The following is a 25,422-nucleotide window of genomic DNA, read 5'->3' as shown; positions in this document are numbered from 1 at the left end:
ACATGGTGGCACAACAAAGCACGTGGTTAAACTCCGCGGCACTATGCCCGAGAGTCACGCCTCCCACTGGCGACCGTGGTCTTCTATTTTACTGCACTGATCCCTGTTCCTTCACACAGGGCGAGGCTCACCGACACCAACTCTGTATCATGGACATATCGGATAGTACTGATTCTGGAACTCAGCTGGATCTAACAGCCACCCCGCCACTCCCTGCACCGATGACGACGCGCGCCCTACAGCCTCGTGTTTCTGCAGTGCGAAACACTGGCCGAGCACGCTCTCGAGCTTCTTGCTCTAGTTCATCCTACTCAGGGAATACTTCTGCATCGAGAGATGATAGCGCTTCACGCTCGAAGCAGGGTAGCGCTTCCGGATCTCGTGGAAGTAGTGTTGCGGACTTGCGGTCCGAAAGTGCCGGCGACGGTAGAGATGCGAGTACCTATGATATCACCCTAGAGCCAGAGAGACACTCCCATGCATTTCATCCACGACTCGCAACTATGTATGATGCGCTCGAAGCATATGTAGAGGCCGAGCCTTCTGTTGCTGTTACCCCCGACGAGGCTGGCGGTTCTGGAGCCGGAGTAGGCGAGGGTACCAGCTCTCAAGCGTCTGGGAAGAGAAAGCAGGAGCAAATGGACCATGGTGGCGACGGAGGACCTAGCAAGAAAACGAAGCTCGAAACTGCGGAGACAGATAAAAGTCATTTGGATGCACCCGGCTGGATGGATTCTCCCCGAAGTGACAACAGCTTCATGAACTTTCAAAGTCATTTGGGTTGGAATGCACTCCCCTCACATGGGGAGGGAAGTGAATCTCATCCACCGTCGAATACCGATGCTGTGAGTGCTAAGTTTACGTTCATGCACCCACCCATTCCAAGTCAATCAAATCAATTTTTCGTACTTGCCGTCCATGAATCATCTCACCTCTTCAGATTAGACTGATTGGTACTTCTTTTGAACAGGGCGATGGCCGATACTCTGAGATGGACCACTTCGGCTCTATGTCTCCGCTATCGCCGTACTCCGATGACACAGGCTTTGCGCAACCACCATTTAATTCGCGGCCTTCTGGGTCGCATGGTCATCCTCTCCTACCATTGTCTTCGAGAACGCCGTTAAAAACATCTTCGTTTGATGATGTCTTCTCCGGATACTCTACATTCAACCTGACCGCAGATGACAGCCAAATTGAGGAGACGAGAATCGCATCTACATCGAGATCTGCCCAAGCATTGCCAACCTCTAATCCTGCTTCTTTGTTGACTCCTGTCCAACCGCCATCTATCCGTGAAGTCCCCACTCAAGCCCCACCAAGTTCAGTCGTCATCAACAACGTTCCCGCTGTTGCATCAACATCGGTATCCACCAGCACCTCTCCATCATCCCATGCCTCTAAGTCGTTACCTCCGCCCTCCATGCATCCCGCTTCCGATCTTACAACCATACTACCGACCCACTCTCTTCCTATCTCACCACTGCCTCGAGCGCCGGAACCCGAACCGCTACATACATATTGCTGCCCGATCTGCTTCTCGCCGCCGACCAACGCAACGCTGACGCCCTGCGGGCATATATTATGTGGCGAATGTCTGTTCACGGCTGTCAACGCTGCTGTTATGAGAACTGGTGTAGGCGGGCTTGGCGCGAGGTGCGTATGTGCGCGGCTCTTTCGACAGTGCCATTTTGGTCTTCCATTATAGCTACTCATTTTCATCTGTATTTATTCTCATAGGTGTCCAGTGTGCCGCGCCACCCTTCCTGGGTGGGATGGGCGAGGTGGCGGCGTTATTGGGTTGAGGGCTCGGGTGATGATTACCCTATGAAACATTCTTGTATGTTTGGTGTCTATACCGTTGAATCACCCTTGTTGTATTTCACGAGGACTCGATGATAGCATACTTCTGCTTTTCACAAAGGGCAGACAGGCGGAATGCATATGACGGTCTGTAGGCTATTGCGTCTGATACATTCATCGTCTTGATATGGTATCCCACAGTTATACCATGTATTGATGTTATATATATAATTTAATTTGAGGTGTGCAAGACTCAATAGCTCAGTGGTTAGAGCATGCGATTGCAGTGCCTTGAAAGGGCGTTATAATCGCAGGGTCTCGTGTTCAAATCACGATTGGGTCTTTTTCATCCAAAAATATTTTTCTTGTTAGTGTTCTCTCTCACATGCGACAGTGATAAATAACATATTCCTTTCTGAAGATCTTGAGAAGGGGACATGAAAAGCTCATACGACATGATACTTCCTCCGTAACTTGTTCCGACGGCTGCTTCGATACCAAACTAAGAGATGATGGTTTTGTATCACGCGCAAGAATCCTAGTGTGGGCAAGGTGAGCAACAGCTCATACTTTTCTGAAGACATAACATGGATCTTCATATCAACAAACCAGAACGGAATTGTTTCAAGTGGTGTTTCAAAGGCGTGAAGGTCTCCCATCCGTAACAAAGCAAAGCTCTGGCATGCAATGTACGATATGCAACATTTGCAATCAGTGGCGTTGCTCGACATTGCAATCATGAGAACCCATTCATAAAGTCGGCGGCTTGAAATGCCTGCTCGTCATTCACGAAGTTCAGCAGCACGAAAGAGGGTCACCGGTTTCCTCCCAGGGGTGCGCACCCGCTCGCATGTGCCAGGATACTGAACACGTGTGGATGCATAAGATCATTTCGCGCAAAGGAACACAGGGAAATGCGGACGCACAAGGTGACGCCGTTCGTCTTGGAGGCTTGTGCTGGATCGCTAAGGAAGGCAACAAAGATGTCGATGTTGAGTGAGTAGTTGATCATGTACATGTGTTCCTCCGTGCTGAGAGGCCCCTTGATGCGATTGACAGAGCACGGGAACGACGCGTCCGTAACACTAAAGGGCGTCTCCCAGACCTAAAATTCCCACTACGAGCACGCACGTCAGTGCCTTCCGATCAACGAGGTCCGATCCTGATGAAACAATGCACCATTTCAAACTCGGGCAGGATGAAGTCGACCTCGTCTGACTCGGCGCCAAAGTCCATGAACACGACCACACGCTTCCCCGAATCGACCGTCTGGCCCAGCGTCGGCCACTCGTTTTGTGTCAACGGCACGTGCAGCGGGACGTATGCGAGATCGGCGACGCCGGACGCGTTGAAGGCAGGTTCCCAGACGGTCGACAGGGACTTTCTGGGTTCGTGAATATGAGGGTGAGGACCTCGTTGGGGTTGGCGGCGAGGAAAGTGACCACTGTTTTGAGATAGTCTGGAAACGGTCCTCTTGAGTTGAGGCCAGCTTAAGGCGAGAGAGAAAGAGACTTGCCCTCAACAGTGCCTCTATCGAACAAAACCTGCGACAACGAAGTCGTGAGTTTCAAGATGATGGATATAAGATGAAATCTCGTTTTACGCAGGCTGATTCGTGTTGATCGATATTCGTCATCATCTTCGAAGAGAAAGGCAGAAGCACGTACTCGTATGACAAAAATGGATGACGCCGTCAAGACTGATAGGTTCCTGTTAGAATCATCATCAGCGACGACAGCAGAACGAACTCGTGAGCCTGTGCTTGGAGCAGCCGGATGCCAAGACTCAGTTGCGTCGGTATGTCGAGTTTCTGATCTCGAGCAACTGAGAAAGAGCACAATGGAAAGTTTTGAGCTTTACTCGTAAAGGGATATGATGGAGGTAGCACGTACGAGCGAGCGAGTCATTGCTGAACGCAAGCGAGTCGTGTGCTGCGACGAAAAGAGGATATGTCAACCATCTCTGGTATCGAGGATACACTCTGCGCTATACCTCCAACGAACGTGAGGTTTCCGTAGCTGCGACCACAAAGCTCAGCATGCCCGTTGCAAACAGTTGCTCTACGACGAATATTCAGTTACTGATGCCGATTGTTCCAGCTAGATACTGGACATTACCGTCTAGCGGGTGAATAGGCACCTCTCACGGAGAGGGTCGCGAACGCGACAAGAATGAAAGCGAAACCGAACACGAGCTTGAAGAGACGCAGGGCAAGTACCAGCAAGCGTGCGTGGGCAGGTTGCTTCGCCCAAGACGATCCTGTTATACACAGAGAACCATCAATCAGGGCCTAGAAAACCCAAGATGATCGCTGAGGAGATCTTAGATGTGCTACAGGCGGAAGGCGTAGGCACAGAAACGAGAAGCCACGCAGCAACCAACGCGAGATGGAAGGATAATCAGCTATCAACCTCGCATCTCCCGCATCTCCTCCCAGTCTCCTCGCATGCCAAGCTAGGGCAGAACTGAAGGAGTTTGATACCGCCGATTGCTCCTAGAGGATTTTCATGATGATCTCGCGATCGAACATCTGGTGGGTCATATGTGTTTAATGTCGCAGTCGAGCGGCCAACCAGCGATACAGCCTTCCAGGGTCAATCTCCGGAGATTTCATTGCATGAGAGACGCACATCTGCCTCGCCGACACAGCACAGTTGCCTTGCAGACGCGACTCACATAAAAAGTCAAGGAAAATGCTGGAAAATCTTCATTTTTCATATTCGAAAGGTGTACAGGAGATATCTCCAAGATGATCTATGTTTATCGCTGGGAATTTCCACTTCATACACGGGAGCAGATGTATCAAGCTGAGGTGAGTGGGTGATGGTGTCGACGGTGGCAAGAGGAGAGCGGTGGCGGCGATTGCCGGTGGGCACATATTTGCCGATTGTTTGGTTGTGTGCGACACAGACCATTCAACTGCTTCCGCATCGCTGCGCTGCACATCCTCCACGATGGCGAGCGTGCTATCCGAACGACAACAAGATGACCTGTGCGTGTGTCTTTCGTCCTCGATTGTGAGCAGCGATTGTCCTCACGTTTGCAAACGCTTTCCAGGCACAAGGCTATGCTCGACTACTTACACAGTGCGGGGTTTACGAGAACGTATGAGGAGTTTAAGCAAGAGTCGGCCCAGGTGCGTGTGTATCGAGCATGGTGTTAAGATTGTGCTCTGAGCTACCACAGGCCGACTTCCAACCTGACGCAGGGCAGAAGACAGCGGGGCTTCTCGTCAAGAAATGGACGAGTGTGATCCGGATGCAGAAGAAGGTCTGTCTATGCCCACTCAATTCGCCTTACAATCTCCTCGCTCGGACAATATTTCTCATAATATGGGCGCAGATACTTGACCTGGAATCGCGACTTGCCCAGGCCCTCCACGACAACATGCATATGGCCGCCCTCCCATCCGGTTTTAGCAAACGCAACAACCCAGACTGGTTGCCTAGCGTCGGCCCCCCAAAGCATACGCTCACCGGACATAGAGACATGGTGAATACCGTCGCGTTCCATCCTGTCTATTCTGTCCTCGCGTCCGGGAGTGACGACTGCACGCTGAAGGTGTGGGACTGGGAGACGGGCGAGCTGGAGAGGACGCTGAAGGGCCATACTAGGCGCATCACGGACTGTGAATATGACTCAAAGGGGAAGCACCTCGGTACGTGGGCGACATTCTGTGTCGAAATGTGTGCGATAGGCGTGCTGAGCCCTCCGGGCCCGTTTGGACGGAGTGGCAAACACACAATAGAAGGCTGGGATGTACAGGAGCATCAGACGTTCTCGCTCCCCCTTCCGCTCCCAGATCTCGCTCCTTTGACATCTCATTGACACATTGACCTTCAGAGATGCCATCTGCAAGGTATGGCGTCTCGAAAGTCGTCAGCTACGCGCATTCTAGTCTTCGGAGCTGTGCCGCAGGCTCAATGGTTCACAGATCAGCGCCAGCACACCGTCGCGTCGTCGGTAACCAATTTAACCCTTCCTTCTCTTCGCAGTCTCCGCATCCTACGATCTCTTCATCAAGTTATGGAATGTCGACAACGACTATCAGAACTTCGCAACGCTCAGAGGACATGAGCATTCTGTGTCGTCGGCGCGCTTCCTTCCCGGCGACGATCGTGTAATCAGCGCGAGCCGCGATCAGACCGTCAGGATATGGGAGATCGCCTCGACGTGTGTGCCACAGTTATTCTATTGCTCTTCACACTAGATCTGACTTGTATCTTTTTTATGCAGGCATTGTGTCAAAGTGATCAAGCCACATCCAGATTGGGTCCGATGCGCTCTTCCGAGCCTCGATGGCCGATATATCGTAACTTGCTCGATGGACCATGTGCGTTTGCGCGTCCTGACATCTGGTGATTCTCATATGTTCTCAATCTTGGTTTGCAGACTGCCCAAGTCGTAGAGCTTAGCTCGGGAACGACGAAGGCCGAGTTCCGAGGGCACGACAAACCCGTTGAAGTTGCCGTATTTGTTCCTCGCGCGTCTGTCCCAGCGGTCCGTGAACTCGTGGGACAGAAGGTCAGTGGGCGGCTCGGCCGCGACTGTATAGCAGGCTGATATCATAGTACACACAGACAGGTATAAAACAGCCTGTCATTACAGAAGGCATTGCAATTGCATATGTCATGACCGGCTCGCGAGACAAACTGATCAAGATTTGGGATGCGATACGAGGGCAATGCCTTCACACACTCGTCCGTGTTTTTGTTTTTTGCATCTCCCCTCAAATGGCTGTACAATTATTGATGTGTCGGTGCGTAGGAGGGGCATGATGACTGGGTGCGGTCCCTTGTTTTCCATCCCAACGGAAAGTACCTTCTCTCAGCGTCGGACGACCGCTCAATCCGGATATGGGAAATTAAGACGGGGCGATGTATCCGTACCATCGCGGCGCACGATCGATTTGTGTCGAGCCTATCGTGGGGGCGGCAGGCGACCGGCACGGAGGAGGGCAAGGAAGGAGACGCATCGAACTTGATGAATGTGCTCGTGTCTGGCAGTTCTGACCAGGTGAGTGCGCGGCAGGTCGGAACTATGACATCCGCCCGTATGTGGCTCTGTTGCATGTGGCTGATGCTTGCTGTCTCTGCAGACGATCAAGATCTGGATGCCATGATGCGCTGTTTACGCTATGTTTGTTCGTTCGTCCGCTCTCCGATCCCTGTCAGTGCCCCTCCCTGCCTGCGCTCGCCTCCCATCTAACTTTCTAAATGTCGTCCCGGTCGTCTCGTCATCGCAAGTAGTAGCATATTTTGTGCTTTCGCATCTGCATGAATACCTACGTTATGTTATTGAATGGAAACATACCCATTTTTGTATTGCCCGCCTCGTGGGCACTGCTCCTAGAAATCCCACCATGTGTAGGGTAGCGAGACCTGATTTCGTTGGACTGTTGTACGCGTCCTAGGCGGCCATGAACAACAACATATGCGGTACACGCCCATTCTGCTAAAGGTGCAAAGCAACTCCGATCATATATGTTCGCCACCATGAATATATTATTCAATTAATCTACACTCCCCCATCCCTCGCCTCGATGTTAGGCGCGCGGGGTCCTTCAATAGACAGTGTCGAGTGATGATAGCCAATTTAAAGTGTCGACGTGCCAGAACACGTATCTCTGGTCACAAAGAGCATCGCTGTATGAGGCGCGATTTGAGACATATCCCTCCCAATGCTCATGTCCCATGTGGTCTTCTGGGGCGCTGCCAGGGCAATAACCGCGGTTGGATAAACCCCCTGCTCAAGGTGGACTGGGTATCTTGTAAATGAAGGAAATATGTGTAACGCGCAGATACTTGAACTGTAATTCCCGGGAGGGTCTCATTTAAATACATGTTGAGATTGTTGATTTTGCTGTCAATAGAACACCAGCTCACGAGGAAGATGATCTGTCGCATCATGTGTCATGTGAGAGGCGCACACGCCATCAATGGGTACAACGCCGCTCACCCATATCACACAGTAAAGAGCCCCAGATTCGACAAGAAGAACAAGGATAGATATGGCCTAGGATGTGTATTCCGCGCTGTTTAGGTGAGTTTTGATTAGGCGACGATGTTGCCTGTGACGATGTTAATTTGATCGATAAGACTTGATTTTTCCTATACACTGATCATGCCTTCACCACCATGAGCGTAGTGGCAATCATATTGGTAGCCAGTGTCGAGGAATAGACACCGATCAATCCAACACCGAGCCCGCCGAAGGGGATGCATATACCAGCAGCCACTGATATTAAGGTTGTGTGTGAATGGTGGCAAATTGAAACAGGCCACTTACCAGTCGATCCTGGGGACAATAGCAGAGGGAGTATCAAAATTTTCATGCTGTGTTCCCACATGATCCATACCCTCCAGAGTACGATTAAAGCGCTTAACGAATACTGCGAAATAATCAACGAGTGTCAAAATGATGAGACCATAGTTTGAGAACCTACTTTGATGATAGGTAGGTAAAATTCGCAATGGCTACCACTTCATCTGTAAGGTCATTGGCCGAGGGACCCCCAGCTCAATTAGGATCGTGCCCATGTCACCTACCCACTTTAGAAACAAATGGCGGGTCGATACTGTGAGCATGATGAAGGTTGCTATCTATATAATGAGGACCGCCCTTGTTGTAAGGCCCCTACGACTTCAACTACATCAATTAATCAATATATGCCCTCTTCAGAGGTGCAACTCACGCGAGGGTTGAGAGTGCAAACAATACTATTGAAAGCACTACGGACCCAATGTCAATTGCGGGCAACACACGATAATGAGCTCACACACCGTAGAAGCCAGTCTCACAAGCAAGAGAGATGATGTAGGGCGTGAGCCTTGTGTAAGTATCTTGCGCAGATAAATATATTACCAGCTCCAGAGAGATGAGCCAGCTAGAATATAGAAGAGTGAGTAGACGTCCTGCAGCGGTGCATACATGAGGTGCAATTAAACAGCATCAGAGACAATGACATCGTTGTTCTATCACGGATGACCCATAATTGATGCACATCGGACCATGACGCTGACAGATGCAATAGACGTGGAAGTCCTTTTGCTCGTATATGCACATGGACTGTGCTCTTCTGCCCAAAGTGGGAATCGATCTATCGGCCGCGACGGCGCTCATCGTTATCGCTAAATTCGCTGTCGCTCTCTTCAGCACAACGAATGCTGAATCTTTGTAAATTTACCGTGTATTTCCTTTCCGGTTGGAACGACTCTGCATTCTCTGATTATCATCAGCGCGCGCTACTAGCTTTGTGCTGAATTCGATTCCATTGCCGAGGTTTGTGGGAAAGACAAGGACTAGGAGAGCAGACGTGCTGATGGGACTTCACGTGCGTATGGATTTGCGAGACAGCAGTAGCTGGAAGAAACGTTGACAGATGGGTCTTATCAGCATTACTACCGAAAAAACGCGTTCCCGAATCGCACGACGAATCCCCTTGGCCTGCGCAGTTTCTCGTCATTCCACGCAAAGGAGCCATGTAATGTGTTCGTAAGCGAGTTTCATTCGACGATAGGATGCATCTATATATCTTGAGGAAGAGAGATATCATACAAGAGGTTAAGACTATTAGTAAAGCACGCCTAAAAAAGACAAAATAAGCGAAAAACAGAGTCGAAAAGTCAAGAGGTGAGAAGGATGCTTACGATATTCAAGTTTGGCTATACATCGCGCACTGGAATCGAGCCTCAAGTCTGCATTGGATCAAGAGCAAGCACTGGCAAAGTTTAGCGCTCGAGGATGATGCTAGTAGGAGGTCCGAGGGTAGCAAGTGGGCGGCCGAGATCTACGCTGAAGTGAGTCGATAATCTTTTCTTGAGCACGCTGGCTTCTAGTCGCTTGCTATGCTTCGGACTTTATTCCCAAACACGCAGGCACGCGTCTGCTCATGGTTCAGACAATTTTGCGGTATGTTGCATACATGGTAGACCTCCATGCTTTTATCTTAAAAATACAGTTGCTTCTTTGTCGGACTGGAGGTCGGCTTCAAAACTCGGCGTCCGCATGTCATTTGAAGAGGGCAACGATGTGGCCTGTCTTCTTTTGACTTGTCTTACGAATCTTACCTGCAATGGCACCAATGACTATGGAATGTCATTATCTTAGCTCTGCGGGTGCTCTAGGAGCGCGCCACGTGAAAAAGTACCCCTTCTCAGCTTACATCGAAAAACTCCGTTGATCGCTCTGCGTCGTCTCTTGACTGCCAGTCATCGGAGTGTCATGAAAGCGTTTAAGATTGCTTGCCTAGCCACCCTAGGCAACGTATTGCTTGCATTCATCCATCAGCATGTCGGACAACTGCGCTGCGTGGCCCCTGCCAAAGCTCTGGGGGCCAACAAAGCTAAGTCTATGTTGATAACGTACATATATGTCCGCCACTATGAGCGTATGAATATGATGAACTGAATAGTCGACTTTGTACATGAAATGAACAATTGTTCACATGAGGACAATCCTGAGCCGAGACAAAAGGTAGAAATGCACAAACGGATTCGATGTTCCGCAGATATACCAGCAATTTGCTAGCCTTTAAGCATCACCAGCCTAATGAAACTGTTCTATATCTGATCATTGAGTGTCGATGTTCTCCAACAAAGATCGGACGCTGTAGACTGCCGGGATGAATGGCGCACACACGTCGGGTATCATACTGCAACATTTGATTGCATGAAGTCCCCAAGCCTACATTACTGTAAAAGGTGCTTCTGCTCTCCAGGCATGGAAGTGCGGGCTATCCTTGACCACCCCAAAATCATAAAGAAATCCTAGAAAATAGATGAATTAAGCGACGCTGATATATATGAAAGACGGGGAAGCTGAAGTGACAACTTTATGTAGGGGCATTGGGAGGCAAAACTGCTGCACGGTGGAGAAAATAGGATGTCCGGCTGAATATAAAAAGAAATGTGGAAGAAATTGACTAGGACATACCTAGGAGCACAGAACCAGATTTTATAGCGTAGGCCGGGTCCTCCGTGCACAATTGCAGCAGCATGTATGCTTGACAGGCCTAGGACAGAACATCATTGTCATCTATCTAGCAAATGATGAAGGCAAGAATGAATATATAGATTTTTTTTTTTTTTTTTTTTTTTTTTTTTTAATCCCATTTATTGTCGTATCAGGGTAACAGAACCCTATGTTCGACATTTCAAGTACATATGAACCTTCCCTTTCCTTCCTGTGCGCCCAACCTTGCCTCCGAACCAGCTCCGGTCGTGTGAATTTGAGGGTTGATCCTTGCCGGCGAATATTGTGTGAAAAGAACTGGGCTCGTTCAAGAATGATGCTCGCCCGCTTGCGCGGGCATGCACGAATGAGAGACGTGAGACCTGTGAGTTGGCGAAAAAACGCTGTGAAGTGGTAAGGGCGGGGGGGGGGGGTTCTGATCAACTAGGGCATGGCGTGTCGAATGTGGTCGGCGGTGGACGTTTGGTGTAGGTGGGGAGTGACCTGAAAAGAAACCTCGGCAACTCCCTCCGAATCTGAGCCTTGCACTGCCAGCTGCCCCAATTCCCCCGTTGCTTCCTACTCCTCAACCGGATCTACACACGCATCGCGGGAGGCTAAGTCCGCGCCTGCGTACTTCATTCGAGCAAAGCGTGGAGTTTGAAGAAAGGTGAATTGTGGGGTAGATGTTGGACAGGATGCCAAGGGTCATCGAGATAGGAGGGCTGTTCGATGCGAGTCGTTGCCCTGAGGAAAAAGGGACAGCGAAGCGTGATCATATCTTATGTACGAGGGCGGATCTCACCGTATTGTGTGGGGAATCGGCCTGTATCTTGAACATAGCGAAGGAGAGGCTTGAAGGCCTCCTGGTCTGCAAGTAGAAAGGAAAGTGGGACATCACGGTGCCTCGGCCAGTTACTGAGTAGAACGTGCCTTTCGAAGCTATATTTTGGGCAGTCCAATAAGAAGTGCTTCACCGTTTCGTCCGGCTCACCACAGGCCGGGCAACGGGAGGAGTCGACGGCCTTAATGCGATGCAGGTACTTGTTAAGCGGGATATGGCCTGTGCGAAGTTGAAATATTAGACTGATCTGGCCTCGTCGAAGCTCCTCTTCCTGGACCAGCTTGAGGAAGTGCTTAGATGGGAGCTTGGGGTCAATGCGAGAGAGCTTGGCGTATCGCGGGGAGGCCTTCCATAGTGTGTTCCATTTCCTCATAACCTTCTGGAGCAGGATCTGGCGCGTCGCAGATATTCCTATGGGAGGGCTGCCTTTAAAGTCTCTCAGGAGTTTGGGTAGAGACTTAACTGGGCTTGAGCGACCCCCGGCCGCTTCTTTGGCGGCCACATCAGCCATTTCATTTCCCTCGATCCCTTCGTGTCCAGCTACCCAGCGGAATTCCACTTGAAAGTCTGTCCCTTTTCGACTGCGCTTGAGATCCTGCAGCAGGCGCTGAACTTCAACGGCTAAGTACTGGCCTGGACCAGCGCGGGGGTGGAGGGTCGCCTTCAGCGCAGCCTGGTTGTCGAGATTGATGGAGATGGGTACGTTGGAGTTACGTTCAGTGCTAATTAGATGGAGGGCTAAAAGTGTGCCTAGAACTTCAGCATCGTACACAGTGTGTTCTGTGTCTGTGCCGAGGTGGAAGAACAGGGTTCGAGGCGGTTTGTTGTCGCGCAGAAGAACTGCTGCAGCCCCGATCTGTCCGTCCTGACCGGAGCCATCGGAGTATACCCTGATTTGGGCCTGCTGGGAGCCGTCTTGTGCTACAGAGTCATCGCGGGAGTCTGGGATAGACCAACTAGCAAGCGGGCGGGCACCTGGACGGGAGGTGACAGCTCGTATCTTCTCAAAGTGCGCAGGGTGGAGGTGGTTGAGGTGAAGGAGGTGATGAAGCGGGGACTTGTGTCGCTTGACGTATGTGCGGGCACAGAGTTTGACTAGAGGACTGAGAGGGTGTGAAGGTGGTAGCGATACTAGGCGTGTGGCGGCACGGGCGCAGTGCTTTTCGATGAGGAGTTCCATTGGGAGGGTGTTGGCATGAGCATCGAGGGTGTCCGTGGCAGACGTGGGCAACCCTCCCATAATGGCTCTTGCGGCCGTTCTCTGTGCCCGCGCGAGCGCTTTTATAGCACCGACAGAGCCTAACCGACGTTTGTTGAGACCCCCGCCGTGGATGGGTGTGCACCATACATCAGCTGCATAGAGCATCTTTGGGATCGCTACTCCTATGTACATCTGCCGGAGCTGAGCAGGTTTCAGTCCAAAGGAGGGCTTAGCGAGATGACTTAGCTGGTTAGTCCAGGCAGCTCCTTTTCCCGCTGCCTGTTGCGCCTGAATATGCCAGCGGAGCTCCTGATCAAAAAGGACTCCCAGGTAACGAGCGCTGGGGCTGGGCTGGATAATGGCAAGATTGGGAATGACAAGCGGTGGACGTGTGAGCGCCCTCTTCTTTCCTGGGCGCGTAGGGTCCGTTTCCTTCGCTTGTGTGAAGTCGAGAAGGGCAAACTTGCTCGGCTCAAATTGGGAGTTGTGGTCGCGAGACCACTGCATAGCGCCTCCTTCGCGTGTCATCATGTCAGCCAGGATTTGGTGTGTGTCCACGAAGGAGTGGCCAATGGCCAAGAGGGCTGTGTCGTCGACATATGAGAGGACGTATTCATTTGTCTTTTGGGCTACCTTGGGGATGGAGAGAATATCAGCGTTGTAGAGAATATACAAGATCATGGAAAGCGGGTCGCCTTGACCGATGCCATTGATGACCTGAATGGCCGGCGAGACATAGTCGTCAAAGCGTAGGGCGGTGCGACGGTTGCTGAGCAGGTTTTTCACAAATGAAATGTACTTAGCTGGAATGCCTCGTTTCCGCATGTTATGCAGGAGCCGATCTGTAACAGCGTTGGGGAATGCTCCTTCTATGTCTAGGAACAGGACCGAGGCAACTTGCTTTTGACGCCAGGCGTGCTTGACCTTCTGTATGAGCAAGTGCATCGAGTCAGTGGTGGTGCGTCCCGGACGTCCTCCGAAATGTGTGGGTGGTAGTACTCCCTCGTACTTCTCTCCTATAAAAGTAAGTTGTTCGGCAATGATAGCAGACAGCAGCTTAGCGGTAGTGTTCAGCAAAGCAATTGGTCGGTATGACTTGGGAACGTCATATCTTGGCTTGCCCGGTTTGCGAAGGACAACGGTTGTGAACTCCCGCCACGGATCAAAGTATGTATCTAAGGCAAAGAAAGCTCTATACAGGTGGAATAAAAATTCGATCAGTGTATCCATGCACCGCACCAGGACGACATTAGGGATTCCATCAGGACCCGGTGCCTTATACAGGCTCAGCCGATTTGCATTCCTACGGATAGTATCTCGAGTGATGGGCTGAAATTTACATACCGGCCGAGGGTAGACAAACCCAGGGTCAATGTCTGTATGCTCTGGAGGTGGAGGGAAGAAGGCGGTGGCCAAGGCCTTTGCCTTGTCCTCGTTGGAGTCCACTAACTGTTCGTTACCTTCCGCATCCTTTACCTTTAAAGTTGGGATCCGAGTTTTTCCCCCATCACCCGACGGGGTTGAGATGTACCGGTTTGCCGTCCAGATGTCGTTACTGCTGGCCTCATCTAGCCAGTCCTTCCAGTGCCGTTCTTTTGTCGAGCGGATGGCCTTGGTGTACTTAGCCTTGGCCGCCTGTAGGTCAGCATGGAGAGGGTGACCTGGCACATCGCGCAGCCTATAGCATTTGCGGGTGAGGGAGACCATCGATCGTCGAAGTTTTCCCAGATCCTTTGTCCACCATCGCTTGGAGTGAGGGCACGGGTTGGCTGTAGGGACCACCTCGTCGATCGTGTGCTGAATAGCACTGATGATGTGCCTTCCCGCATCGTCGACTTCCTGTAGAGTGGTCAGTGCACGGGGGGGCTTGGCCGAGAGATACTCATCTAGCTTCTTTTCAAAGATTTCCCAATCCGTGCTACGGAAGTCTCGCCTTGGGGGGAGGTTTTTGTGCGGGACTTGGAGGTCGAGAATACTTACTATGGGGAGATGATCGGAGGTGGGTCCTTGAAGAGCGGGCATGGTGTCGCATGAAACGAGGGCTTCTAGCGTGTGGGGTGTACAGAATACGTTGTCGAGCCGAGACCATTTCTTTGAGACTAGGTGTTGGTGTGTTGGGATACCAGGAGGGAGGGCCATGCGTAGGTCGAGGTCGGCTAGGGTATGAAGCAGGTAGTTGGCTTCCTCCATTGCCTCCATTGTGAAAAGTCGTGTGTCGTCAGCATGGTCCCAGAGAGGATGGTGCCGGTTAAAGTCCCCTAGCCATATCAGGTGCGCATCGGCGTGGGGGAAAATGACATCACCTTTCTGTCGGCAGAAATCTCCCAAAGTGTTCAGCGTGCGTTGATGGTTGCAGTCATTGTAGATGTTGAACAGGGTGAGAATGCCGAAATCGCCCATGAATTGAACCACTGTGACATCGTTGGAGGGGAATTCTATTTGTCGCCAAGAGCAGGAGAGCAAATTGGAGCGGATTAGTAGTACCGAGCGTTTAGGCTCGTTTGAAGATAAGTGAGTCGAAGGGTATAGTACATGCCAGTCATGCGAGGCTCTGGTGTTCCCCAAGAAGTCGATGTACGGCTCTTGGAAAGCGATCACATCGTACTCATCATACGCTCTCGTATTCAGAGACCCATGCTGGGTGATATCCGAGGTATTTACATTTTCCTGCCAGATGCGTAATTGGGACGAGTACTCCTTAGGAGCGTGTATCATTGATCGTCCCAGCGCGTGGGAGGCAATTGCCTCTGTAAACCAGGTGGACCTATGTCGCTCTCAGGACGTAGGGTCATGTAGGACAGAGAAGGAGATGCCGACGTTTGCGGCGACTGGCCCCTTGAGGGCACCTGCAAGTGCTGAGATGGCACGTTTAAGGGCAGCCCATGGGACAGCTCCCTGTAGGGGCGCTGATCACGCTCGAGGTCATCTGGGTGGCGGTTCTGAGACCGCTGATGAGTTGCACTCTGAGACTGCGTCTGCGTCGGTGCGAAGTAGCCCGGAATAGTGGACTGCGTGCGAGGAGCAGCCGAAGCCGTTTTCTCGCGAGTACTATGGACAGCAAATTCGTCAGGGTACCGGCGGTCCATAGGGACTTTAGCTGGTAACCGGAAATGAGTACGAGGGTCTTCTGTAGGGAAGTACTTGTACTGGTTATCAGGTCGGCGTTCGTCGAGCAGCTGACACCTTTTAAGGAATTCCGGACAATTCCGGTCCCAGCTGGCATGCGTGTTCACCCCACAGGACACGCAATGGAGGGTCCGATATGCGTTGCAGTCAACAGTCTTATGACTGGTCTGACCACAGGTGCCGCATGCGCTCTGATGGTTACAGTTGCGAGCGATGTGGCCATAGCCCTGACAGTTACTGCACCGAATTGGTTCGGCCTTGAGCCGTTCGGGTAGAACTCGTCGCCCACGGATGGTGATACCATCCATGATCAATCGGTTTGCGATATCCATCGAAGAGACATTGAGAATGCAGTGACCTACCATTTGGGTAGGATGCCTCTTTTCTTTGGGCTTGACCCAGCGAGCGGAGGGAAGAGACAGTGTGGGGAGCTTATACCTTTCTTCAAGCTCCCTGAGATCAGCGGGGACATCTGGGCGGAAAGTGAAGGGGACGAAACGGAGGAGGAGAGGGAAGAGACGGAGTTTGACTGCTGCTCCGTTGCCGAAGGCATTTGCAAAGGGCGAGCTCACCGGGGGGGAGCGAATCCAGTCTGCGGCTTCCTTCAAGTTGAATTGGAAGATGATTCCACCGTTTTGGATTCTAAAAATGTCCTCGATAACTATGTCGCAAGAGGGGCGGGGTTCGGCCGTCTTGCAGAAGTGGATTGCCGTGTCGCGGATGGATTCGAGACTGCGCGCCGGGACCGTCTCGCTTCCAGGGTAGCTCAGATCGACAAGAATTTGCCTGGCCTTCAGAATAGACTGTCGGGCTACTTTGGGATCGACAAGGTTCTGCCCATGACCGCTGGCGGAGGTATTAAGGAGCGCGTTGCGGTACGACCAGGAGGGGTCGGAATGTGGGACGGAGGAGGTCAACGGGGTGGAGGGGATGGGGATGGAATCAACTCGTTTAGCGACCTCTTTCAGTTTCTCGGATACTTCCCGCATTCCCGTAAGGAGCATCTTGCTATCCTCTGCTTGGCTCTGGCGTGAACTTTCTATGTTGTCCTTTAGCTTCTGAAGGGAGTCTGATTCCGCCTGTGAATGGGAGGGGAAGTCGCATAGGGAGGCGATCGAGATTTCCACCGAGGAGCTGGAGGCCTTCAAAGATTCACTCATATAAGCGAGTTGATTAATGTCCGGACTCAGCTTGTCCAGGACCATTTCCGTAACTCTCCCTGCAATGCTCTCCACTTTTAGGTCCTCGTCAATCTCTCCCAATAGCAAGGCAACTGCCTGAACCAATGTTTTCGCTGTAGCCGGCATTTTGGCACCCTGAGAGATATGCCATAGCGAGGCGCGTAGAGTGTCGATAGTGATTTCTTCACCCAGGATAACCATCAAATTCTTTTCCAGTATAGTTTTTGCTTCATCCGCATCCTTTACTTCTGAAGGTGAGGCCTCCATGAGCTCGTCTATGTCCATTGAGCGCGTTGGGCGGCGCCCAGGTGAGCCAAGACCCCGAACCGTCGATGGTGACTTCGTCGATTTCGATGCCCGGGTTAGGGGTGTCATGATGCGACCTTGAGCTCCTTAATGAGACTTATGCAGTGGGGTTAACTAGGTGTATTCGAAGTATGTGGATTCTGAGAAGTCGTCGCGTTGACGAGATGCAGCGGTGCTGAGACGACAGCGATGACCACAAAATCCGGGGTCCTAGGGGTGCCGGGGTGCCTGAGATGGACGTCCGCCGATGAATATATAGATACACGGTGAAGATGGAGGTTGAAAGTAAGTTGAAGACGCACTGGATGCAAACAGAGCGCTTATAAGCGTTTCAAGTTCCTGCGCGATCTGCGCATTTTTGCGCGCGCAAAAAAAGGTCGAGTCATGGGACAAAGTCAGACACAGCACAGTCTGGTTCTCCGCAGCTTGCAGATAAATCCCAGCTATGTATATCGTCTTCCGCCTGCGAGATAGAGACTTTGCGTCCATTTGAAGCGAAGCTGATCAGATGAATGCCCTCCATACTGCTTGGCTTCGCGTTGTTTCTGCTATCTCAAGGCCTGAAGCATTCATGAGTTGAGCACAAAGGTCATGCTGCGATTCGCAGAACTCAGAAAGCCATCCTGCGCACCGAAATGGGTGCTGCGCAGAGGAAACGTAAGAAGAATGCACAGGACATTGCGTATTGTTGCACACGGAGGTGGCCAGGGCACCGTATGGCTTCGATAGAGCATAAATTTTCTTGGTTCCTACATATCGAAGCATGTGGAAGCTACCTACATGCTCTGCACCCGCCTAATCCCGTCATTAATGCCCTCACAGACTGATGTATTTTGCAATGGCACCGCGAGACGTCGAAAAAATGAGCACCTGGTGATGCAGTGTTTAGATCTGGGAAAAGATATCCAGTCCGGAAAGGAGTACTCACACGGACTCAAACGTTCTCTGCCAAATCGGCAGGTGCAGAATCTTCTTTCAGGCGACCATCGAGCGCTGAAGTGTGTTGATAGTAGCCAATTTGTATCGTCGATGATGCTGCGCGAGTGTGTCTCGGAGCGACATGCCTCTCAGAGACGTTCCGAGATGCCATCCCAATGCTCATGTCCCAAGCTGTCTTTTGGAATGCTGCCAGGGCGATGACCGCAGTTGGGTAGCTCCCCTGGTCACTGTGGGATAAGCGTTGATAAAAGAACATATGTATGCAACGCACAGAGATCTGAACCATGCCTCCTAAAACTAAGATATTGCCTGTGTAGTTTTCCCAAAACCCAGACCAAACTGCGACTACAAAGAAGCTGATCTGTCGCATATACCTGAATGACATGTATGTATATATGTAGAACTATTGTGTTGCTCACCCACATGAGACAATACATGGAACCGGTTTCTATCAAGAGGGCGAGGATAGATCCGGTCTGCGATTTCGTACACACATCACCAAGATATGTCTTTATGAGCCGACGATGCTGCCTATGGTCCGTAAATGATGAATTGAGCTGGGAAATACAGCGGAGACTGACCAGGATTTGACGGCCATGAATATAGTAGAAATCAGATTCGTTGCCAACGTTGTGGAATAGGCGACGATCAAAAAGACATATAGTCTAGACAGATGGTTGATACTTATGAGAGAGGCCACTAATATACACGTCAGGTGGCAGCGTCGAAAACACACGAGGATGCGTACCAGCACATCCTAGAGAAAGTAGCGCGAGGAAAGACACTAATTTCATATTGTGTTCCGACATAACCCACACCCTCCATATCACGATTACATCGCTAAATAGGTACTGCGACGAAAAGCGTCATCGTAAAGAATCGTGATCTTTGAAGGGCTTACATTGATCATGGACAAATATTTGTTTGCGTTTTCTATTCTCGTAGATTCCGCGTTGATGCCTTCAGGAGGCCCGAACTGCTTGCCAATAGGGCAATCGTAATCCAGATGCGAGATCATGTAGGTTTTCCATTCCAGGACTACATGGCAGGTTGAACTTGCAAACACAATTAACGTTGCAATGAACATGATCAGAATCGGTTTCGTTTTGAGCCCCTTGTGACTTTTTCAGAGTCAAACACCAGTATTTGGCCTATGATACTAGGCCGACTCACGCAAGAAAATACGTTGAAACTGAAAAGGACACGACTGAGATACCTATAGATAGTTGTTCCCTAAGTAAAACTTTTGGGCTTAACAATGAGCCTACACACCGTAGAAACTAGTCTCAAATCCAAGATCCATTAAAGCTAACCGATTATTACGCATATCTTGGATAGCGTAGTTGGCTTCCATTATGTGTCTGAGGATGGGCAGCTTGCGTAGATGGGAGTGTATGCGCATCGCAATCCTGCAATGTTATATATATAGTATGTGGTCGCTGATGACATGCGATGATTGATGAACAGAAACGATGAACTAGGTACTCACGATGTATGAAGCGCTTCGTCGAGATATAGATAGAATTCGGTGCCCCCCCGAAAATTGATGCCGTAAATGCTCATCATCAAGCTTTTCTCTTGTGAGAATGCAAAGAACCGCCTTGAATCGTATAGGCCAATACTGTTGCCAGATCCCTAGGAGCGCACGAGGAGGTGCCATGAGCAAGCTACCGTATGCATCTGATCCGAATTCTTAAGGAGTTGGATAGCACAATTTAGTCACCTGATGTTTGATCAACACTCTGACACGAATGGACGTTGATAGAACGGCGAAGCCTATGTAGATTAAGACAGGTTTGCACCGCAAGCGCGATGATTTGAAACAGATGAGCGATAAAATATAGCACGGAGAAAGGCTGTGCCACCGTTTAAGGAAATGACATCGTTCTGGTACATTTGTGCCCTTTGATAGAGGAAGAAATCTGGACATCAAGTCGTTAGGAGTGGAGTCGCGAGAAAGCTCTACGCACGGGGCCATCTCACTGTATCATTTCATGCACAACCTCCCATCACGTAACTCTGTGTTTTCTCTTCAAATGAAAACCTGTCACCTAATCAGTAGTGATATGGCGATTGATGCTTAGATCGCGTATAGCGTATTATTGAAATGAAATTGTTAAACACTGTACCTCACCCATTAGTTAGGTTATGTGGAGCCACGTATGGCGAGGAGAGCAGTGGTAGTTGAAAATAACACATTGTTGACGCTTACGAAGTCGACCACTGATACAACACACTTCAGAGTTAATGGTGATCAGAGAAAAGAGGGTTCGCACCAGAATCTATGATAAGGCTCAATTGGAAACACAAATCCCACATTATGCTTCCATTCAATCTGTATCCTCCAGCGTACGATGGCATCACTGAAAAAAAGATGTCATTGAGCCGGCCAGAACCATGATGTCGATGTCAAGCACGATAATGGCGAGGGCCTACAGAAGTTGTTAGTACGCCTGACATGTATAATCAGCAGGTAGACGCCTCGGAACATGTATCATTCGTCAAGTTGGACTGCTCTAAAGTCTGTGGAAATGCATCCAATGTTGTGGAAGAACTCGATTTTCTTTCTTCGTAATTGCAAAAGATTTAGAAGAGCGATCTGGAACTACTGGGCCTTGGTAGTGTCTATATTTAAACAATGCATGTTAATGGGTAACTGGATGCATTTCCACAGGTTTTGGAGCAGTTCTAGATTAATAAATCGGAGTCGAACCTTGTTTTAGATTTGAAACTAGAAATCTTACAGAACCATAAGACCATCTATGACTTGGTGAACGCACGCACTTGATATAAGCGGAGCTTCAATCACGATCTGCCTCCGTGCAGCCAGCACGGATAAGTCCACCGCAGATACACCACAAGTCCACCATCTACTGTTCAGCTTCGATAACATTGGATAATAGCATATGCAGTGGATCTTGATGACTTGGTTTTGCTAGACTCTGGTATCACAATGATGATTAGGTGTTATGGAGCGAAGCTCTTGTCTGTGTCAGTGTTTTCGCCTTAGCTCGCAGGATAGCGACGACAAGGTTCAAGCGGAGTTCAAAAAACGCGTTTACAATGGCGAATCTGAACTGGAAAGGGGGGGGGAGCCCCCCTTCCAGTTCCAAAATCTAGAAGGGGGGTCTCAAGCTCCGACAGAATGGATTCGCTCGTGCCGACGCGGCAACCAAGCCATCGGAAGAATCTAGCATTTAGAACTCGCTCTAAAGGCCTGTGGAAATGCATCCACTTTCCACAGGATTTTAAACAATTCTAAATCAATAAATCGGGGTCGAACTCTGGTCCAGATTTGAAACTAGAAATCTTTCAGAACCACAAGGCCATCTATAGTTCGGTCGCTGCATTACTTATTCAAACTGTTGCTGTGGTTTGCAAATACCCACCTCGGGTTATTGATAATGACTTCCAACGCTGGCACGAAGGAGCTGACAGCCTGAGACGACCACACGCATTGCGTAGCGTAGCAGAGCGTGGCGCAAGTAAGAAAAAAGAAAGAGCCCTTGAACGGTAAACATTGAGGAGACTGCTTGGAAATGGTGCTGGGACCAAGGGATGCCCGGAGGGCCGTGCTATTGAGTAGGAGACGATAAACGTTCTCATGACATCAGAATGGCCTATGTCGTCCACGGAGAAAATTGCTCGGAAAAATACGGCGTTACAATCAAACTTGTGACGTCACAGCTCATTGCACAGAGACCTGCTCCCTTCTAGGGACCAGGAATTCAGAAATCGACCATATCAACGTACACCGAGGCCGAGAGCTGCCTGCTCATCGTCTCATTCAAAATGAGGGATTTATACACCGAGCTTCACAAAGACCAGGACGGACTGATACCACGCCAGGCATGTTTGGTCAAATGCCGTTTATATGCGTACTCTTTATTCATGAACGTTACAGGTAGACATATCTGCAATAGCCCAGGCATGCGCCCTCAACTCCCCCCTATGATCGCGTCCCCTCACTTCGTTCCTCAGAACCGACGCGCACAATTCACCAGCTCCACGCCTTTCACGCCCAAATATGTCCATTCCACGATTGGCGTCAGCGGAAAAGCCTCGGCCGCATTTACGTATAACGAGCGCATCCGTCACCAGTTCATCCTGTTAGAAAATCCAGAAAAGAAGAGCAGGATTGCGCTACTGCATGCCGCGCAGGTGGAAAAGATCAAGAAGGCAAAAGAGCGCAGGCGGTTGGGCGTGATTGGGCGGAACGAGGCTGTCGAAAAGGGCATGTGGAAGCTCAAGAAGGAACAAGCGAGGTGCGTGCCTGATCACTGTTCAGGTTGAATTATGCCTATCGTATTTGCTATAGATGGGAGTTGTTCATACCCCTGCATCGTCTGTGGCTAGGGTATATGTCCGAGCTATTGGGTCTTGCAGCCCTTCCAGCCTCGGGTACGCCTTCTCCAAAGGATATGCCGTCGTCTGCGGGTATGCATGCAAAGTTGGTCAAAGCCGACTTCCATGGATCAATCATGACAGGTAAATATCTCATTACAGCTGCACAACCATATATACCAAATTTAGCTGTCTATAGTAAGGCGAAGCAATAACCCAGCGCTGATCGGCCTCTCGGGAATCGTTGTGCACGAAACTGAGAACGCTTTCAGAGTCGTAACACGCACGAACAAATCGAAGCGTAAGCCTCTCAATCGATCGCTCCCAGTGATATACGCATTTTTTTGTCCAGTCATACCGAAGCATGGCTCAGTATTCGCGTTCGCGGTCCCCCTCTACTCCACCCTTGATACAACAAGCTCCTCATCGCCTGCGGCCGGACCTTCCTCGTCACAATCATCGAAAACAAGCAATACTGTGCTGGAAGCACCGCACATAGAGCTCGAGCTGTACGGGAATCAATTTCAGTTCCGCTCTGTGGAGCGAGCATCAAAGAAGTTCAAGCCGAAGGAGACCATTGAGCTATAACATGGTCGTTACCGTATGTCCTTCCTTGTCCCACCGAGATCAAAGGACGTGAAACGTATCTATTTTATAACAGGTTACTCCACGCGATCGACTAGCATGGTACAGACATTTATCGCCATACAGCGCTTCATCCCCGTGTGACCGATAGCAACGAGACCTACAAGTCCTTGCTTGAACATACCCGTCAAATTAAAGATCGACTGCTACTCTGACCCGTGCTCTGGTGGTAGTAGTATGAACTCAAGGACGTTTGCAAGACAAGATGGGAAGAGCAGGTCGTTCACAAGGATTTTAGAACGAGTCGATGGAGAGCGTTTGGAACTTACCGAGTCTTGCAAGGTATTGGTAGCGCATTGCTAATTTTACTGAACTCGCCCAATACCTTTCAGTACCCCGTCAACAACATTGTCACAGATATTTGGTAGAGATCACATCCAATAATGCGGACGATATGTAAGCACGTGACCCTTCGCAACAGCACCAAGTCGCCCTCCGAACATGCCGAAAAGCAAAAGTCCTCTCGATAAGGACGTCAGCGAGAAATAGCCAGGTTCAGAATCAACGCTCATCAGCATGTGAGGGTCGACCTGCAGAAGCAGAATGAAAACAAAATCAAATTTCTTCAGGAATCTGGAGAGTCTAACGAGAGTATCAGCAGGTTGGAGATCGTTAAAAAGATGCGAAGGGACACAAGGTACGTTAGGAAAGGCGCAGACAAATCTAAAGCAGCGACTAACTCTCTACTGTTGAACCTGTCTCTAGTACTATTTTCACCTTGGTGATCGACCCAGTTGCATCTTCGCGTACCGACGATGCCCCCATCTCCCTCTCTGCCGCCAACTGATGTACCGCTTCAAAACATCGGCCCGAGATCAAGGTATATCACAGATTGAGACCCCAATCTGAGACCCTTGTGTTTATGTCGTGTTGTCTCTAGTCCTTCAAGCAACGAAATGCGAAAGCTCCATCTCACACTATGGTTTCATCTGTTTGCATGGTTTCCAGTCTGCGCGGCGAAGGCTTCTCTTATGTCACCTATCACTGCCGAACGTCTGTTCACGGAGACGGACTCATTGGTATGTTTGATGACATCGCCCCGCGGTGTTCTCCTCTGATCCCTTTCTTTTGACCTTCCCTCTAGTCCCCGCGGACGCCCTGGCACCTTCTCGGATGTTACTATTCGTCCTGCCCACAAAGAATGACTTTCTCATTACTTTCCTCGTCGCGAATTTACGCCCAACAACGATGTTACCTGTTCAGCCAGGAGGTCAAAGTCACTGGCGCCGGTGGAGACTTGGAATCTTCAGAGGAAGAGCAGGCTGATTGTCAGGTGGCCAAGTCGAGTTGGGATATCATGCACCAGAGTCATCCGCCAATTCTGGGCATGTTTTCGAACGTTTTCGAGCTGCTGTGGACCTTGTGGCAGCGTCGGCAACCCCCTTGACCCTCAGCGTATTTTGAGCGTGGCGAGCTACGGTGGTATGACCCGAAGTGATGCACGAACACAATATAGCGGGGATCAAATCCTGCATCGAGCAACGACTGCGTCCAGACGCTGCTGAGCTGGCAAGTCGGGTGTGGAGAGATATGACCGTCGACTGAGTGGGAGGCGTTGACATGTGTGCCACAAGACACTGTGGCAACCAACGAGACTGCTGTGGTGTAGAGACACCGGAGGATTCCACGGATGCTGTGAGGCATGAAGAAAAACAATTCCGTGCAGTACAAGGTGGGTCTCGCCAGGACGATCAGTTTCCTCAAGATCTGAGGCTGGACATCCTCCGTCCTGTCATTGAGTGTGGTAGCTCACGTGTGTCACTCGCACTGCACAGCCGTAGTGCAGCTTGGACGTCCGTGCGTGACTCGACATCTGTCCCTTTGTATGATGGACATCGTCAAACACCGCCTTATGCTTGCTTCGTCCAGCTTCAGGAGATCCCCTTAGAGGACGCCTTCCGTCTTTCAAAAGTGCGCTTCTCACTATTGTCTGACTAAACTCCGATCGATTTCATTAACCATGTCGACCGCGGTGGCGGGGCACTGCAAGGACTGATTGAGACAGTGCGACTGTTGCATATTTATTATTGCGCTCGCGTCGTCTTTGCAAGACATCGATTATCTTTTGAATAAATGGGTAC

General features: G+C 50.4%; 15 protein-coding genes across 15 annotated transcripts; 5 read left to right on the top strand and 10 right to left on the bottom strand.

The window, feature by feature from the left end:
* Positions 1-104: 104 nt before the first annotated feature.
* HETIRDRAFT_433569 (uncharacterized protein) lies at positions 105-1,020 on the top strand (the record flags this gene model as incomplete). The annotated part of the gene is made up of 2 exons (XM_009546642.1): positions 105-845; positions 971-1,020. Coding segments are annotated over exons 1-2 (744 nt in total), but the record flags the coding sequence as incomplete, so codon positions are not given.
* Positions 1,021-1,111: 91 nt separating this feature from the next.
* Positions 1,112-1,879, top strand: HETIRDRAFT_149158 (uncharacterized protein). Its single transcript, XM_009546641.1, has 2 exons — positions 1,112-1,656; positions 1,741-1,879. Exons 1-2 carry the CDS (start codon positions 1,424-1,426, stop codon positions 1,829-1,831), a joined length of 324 nt encoding a protein of 107 aa, XP_009544936.1. The 5' UTR covers positions 1,112-1,423; the 3' UTR covers positions 1,832-1,879.
* Positions 1,880-2,553: 674 nt separating this feature from the next.
* On the bottom strand, positions 2,554-4,734 carry HETIRDRAFT_108840 (uncharacterized protein; the record flags this gene model as incomplete). The annotated part of the gene is made up of 10 exons (XM_009546640.1): positions 2,554-2,578; positions 2,646-2,666; positions 2,730-2,908; positions 2,983-3,183; positions 3,471-3,513; positions 3,552-3,627; positions 3,696-3,734; positions 3,796-3,863; positions 3,921-4,062; positions 4,716-4,734. The coding sequence occupies 10 exons, from the start codon at positions 4,732-4,734 to the stop codon at positions 2,554-2,556; spliced, it is 813 nt and encodes a 270-aa protein (XP_009544935.1).
* HETIRDRAFT_439435 (uncharacterized protein) lies at positions 4,723-7,152 on the top strand. Its single transcript, XM_009546639.1, has 11 exons — positions 4,723-4,795; positions 4,861-4,939; positions 4,990-5,073; positions 5,146-5,461; positions 5,799-5,976; positions 6,040-6,136; positions 6,196-6,327; positions 6,384-6,503; positions 6,571-6,819; positions 6,902-6,972; positions 7,053-7,152. The coding sequence occupies exons 1-10, from the start codon at positions 4,758-4,760 to the stop codon at positions 6,923-6,925; spliced, it is 1,317 nt and encodes a 438-aa protein (XP_009544934.1). The 5' UTR covers positions 4,723-4,757; the 3' UTR covers positions 6,926-6,972; positions 7,053-7,152.
* A 246-nt stretch (positions 7,153-7,398) lies between these two features.
* Positions 7,399-7,712, bottom strand: HETIRDRAFT_315963 (uncharacterized protein; the record flags this gene model as incomplete). Its single annotated transcript, XM_009546638.1, has 2 exons — positions 7,399-7,562; positions 7,598-7,712. 2 exons carry the CDS (start codon positions 7,710-7,712, stop codon positions 7,399-7,401), a joined length of 279 nt encoding a protein of 92 aa, XP_009544933.1.
* Positions 7,713-7,913: 201 nt separating this feature from the next.
* HETIRDRAFT_416707 (uncharacterized protein) lies at positions 7,914-8,159 on the bottom strand (the record flags this gene model as incomplete). Its single annotated transcript, XM_009546637.1, has 2 exons — positions 7,914-8,040; positions 8,092-8,159. 2 exons carry the CDS (start codon positions 8,157-8,159, stop codon positions 7,914-7,916), a joined length of 195 nt encoding a protein of 64 aa, XP_009544932.1.
* Positions 8,160-11,897: 3,738 nt separating this feature from the next.
* Positions 11,898-12,164, bottom strand: HETIRDRAFT_28208 (uncharacterized protein; the record flags this gene model as incomplete). Its single annotated transcript, XM_009546321.1, has 1 exon — positions 11,898-12,164. A coding segment is annotated over one exon (267 nt), but the record flags the coding sequence as incomplete, so codon positions are not given.
* Positions 12,165-13,358: 1,194 nt separating this feature from the next.
* Positions 13,359-13,625, bottom strand: HETIRDRAFT_50009 (uncharacterized protein; the record flags this gene model as incomplete). Its single annotated transcript, XM_009546337.1, has 1 exon — positions 13,359-13,625. A coding segment is annotated over one exon (267 nt), but the record flags the coding sequence as incomplete, so codon positions are not given.
* A 1,500-nt stretch (positions 13,626-15,125) lies between these two features.
* On the bottom strand, positions 15,126-15,515 carry HETIRDRAFT_316812 (uncharacterized protein; the record flags this gene model as incomplete). Its single annotated transcript, XM_009546636.1, has 1 exon — positions 15,126-15,515. A coding segment is annotated over one exon (390 nt), but the record flags the coding sequence as incomplete, so codon positions are not given.
* Positions 15,516-15,913: 398 nt separating this feature from the next.
* Positions 15,914-16,309, bottom strand: HETIRDRAFT_27881 (uncharacterized protein; the record flags this gene model as incomplete). Its single annotated transcript, XM_009546319.1, has 1 exon — positions 15,914-16,309. A coding segment is annotated over one exon (396 nt), but the record flags the coding sequence as incomplete, so codon positions are not given.
* A 2,038-nt stretch (positions 16,310-18,347) lies between these two features.
* HETIRDRAFT_426200 (uncharacterized protein) lies at positions 18,348-19,706 on the bottom strand (the record flags this gene model as incomplete). The annotated part of the gene is made up of 7 exons (XM_009546635.1): positions 18,348-18,572; positions 18,624-18,726; positions 18,776-18,883; positions 18,934-19,051; positions 19,101-19,203; positions 19,254-19,390; positions 19,625-19,706. 7 exons carry the CDS (start codon positions 19,704-19,706, stop codon positions 18,348-18,350), a joined length of 876 nt encoding a protein of 291 aa, XP_009544930.1.
* Positions 19,707-20,498: 792 nt separating this feature from the next.
* HETIRDRAFT_314965 (uncharacterized protein) lies at positions 20,499-20,713 on the bottom strand (the record flags this gene model as incomplete). The annotated part of the gene is made up of 2 exons (XM_009546634.1): positions 20,499-20,575; positions 20,629-20,713. 2 exons carry the CDS (start codon positions 20,711-20,713, stop codon positions 20,499-20,501), a joined length of 162 nt encoding a protein of 53 aa, XP_009544929.1.
* A 284-nt stretch (positions 20,714-20,997) lies between these two features.
* HETIRDRAFT_315565 (uncharacterized protein) lies at positions 20,998-21,245 on the bottom strand (the record flags this gene model as incomplete). Its single annotated transcript, XM_009546633.1, has 2 exons — positions 20,998-21,040; positions 21,097-21,245. The coding sequence occupies 2 exons, from the start codon at positions 21,243-21,245 to the stop codon at positions 20,998-21,000; spliced, it is 192 nt and encodes a 63-aa protein (XP_009544928.1).
* Positions 21,246-22,429: 1,184 nt separating this feature from the next.
* RNase_P_3 (RNase P) lies at positions 22,430-23,284 on the top strand (the record flags this gene model as incomplete). Its single annotated transcript, XM_009546316.2, has 4 exons — positions 22,430-22,617; positions 22,671-22,840; positions 22,896-22,997; positions 23,049-23,284. Coding segments are annotated over 4 exons (696 nt in total), but the record flags the coding sequence as incomplete, so codon positions are not given.
* A 498-nt stretch (positions 23,285-23,782) lies between these two features.
* HETIRDRAFT_426198 (uncharacterized protein) lies at positions 23,783-24,728 on the top strand (the record flags this gene model as incomplete). Its single annotated transcript, XM_009546632.1, has 4 exons — positions 23,783-23,815; positions 23,911-23,978; positions 24,222-24,360; positions 24,426-24,728. 4 exons carry the CDS (start codon positions 23,783-23,785, stop codon positions 24,726-24,728), a joined length of 543 nt encoding a protein of 180 aa, XP_009544927.1.
* Between the last annotated feature and the right edge of the window lie 694 nt (positions 24,729-25,422).

Source organism: Heterobasidion irregulare, assembly GCF_000320585.1.
Source record: "Heterobasidion irregulare TC 32-1 unplaced genomic scaffold scaffold_04, whole genome shotgun sequence".
NCBI classification, from domain to species: Eukaryota; Fungi; Basidiomycota; class Agaricomycetes; order Russulales; family Bondarzewiaceae; genus Heterobasidion; species Heterobasidion irregulare.
Note: the sequence above shows the minus strand (reverse complement) of the source record. Positions and strands in the feature narration are given on the sequence as shown.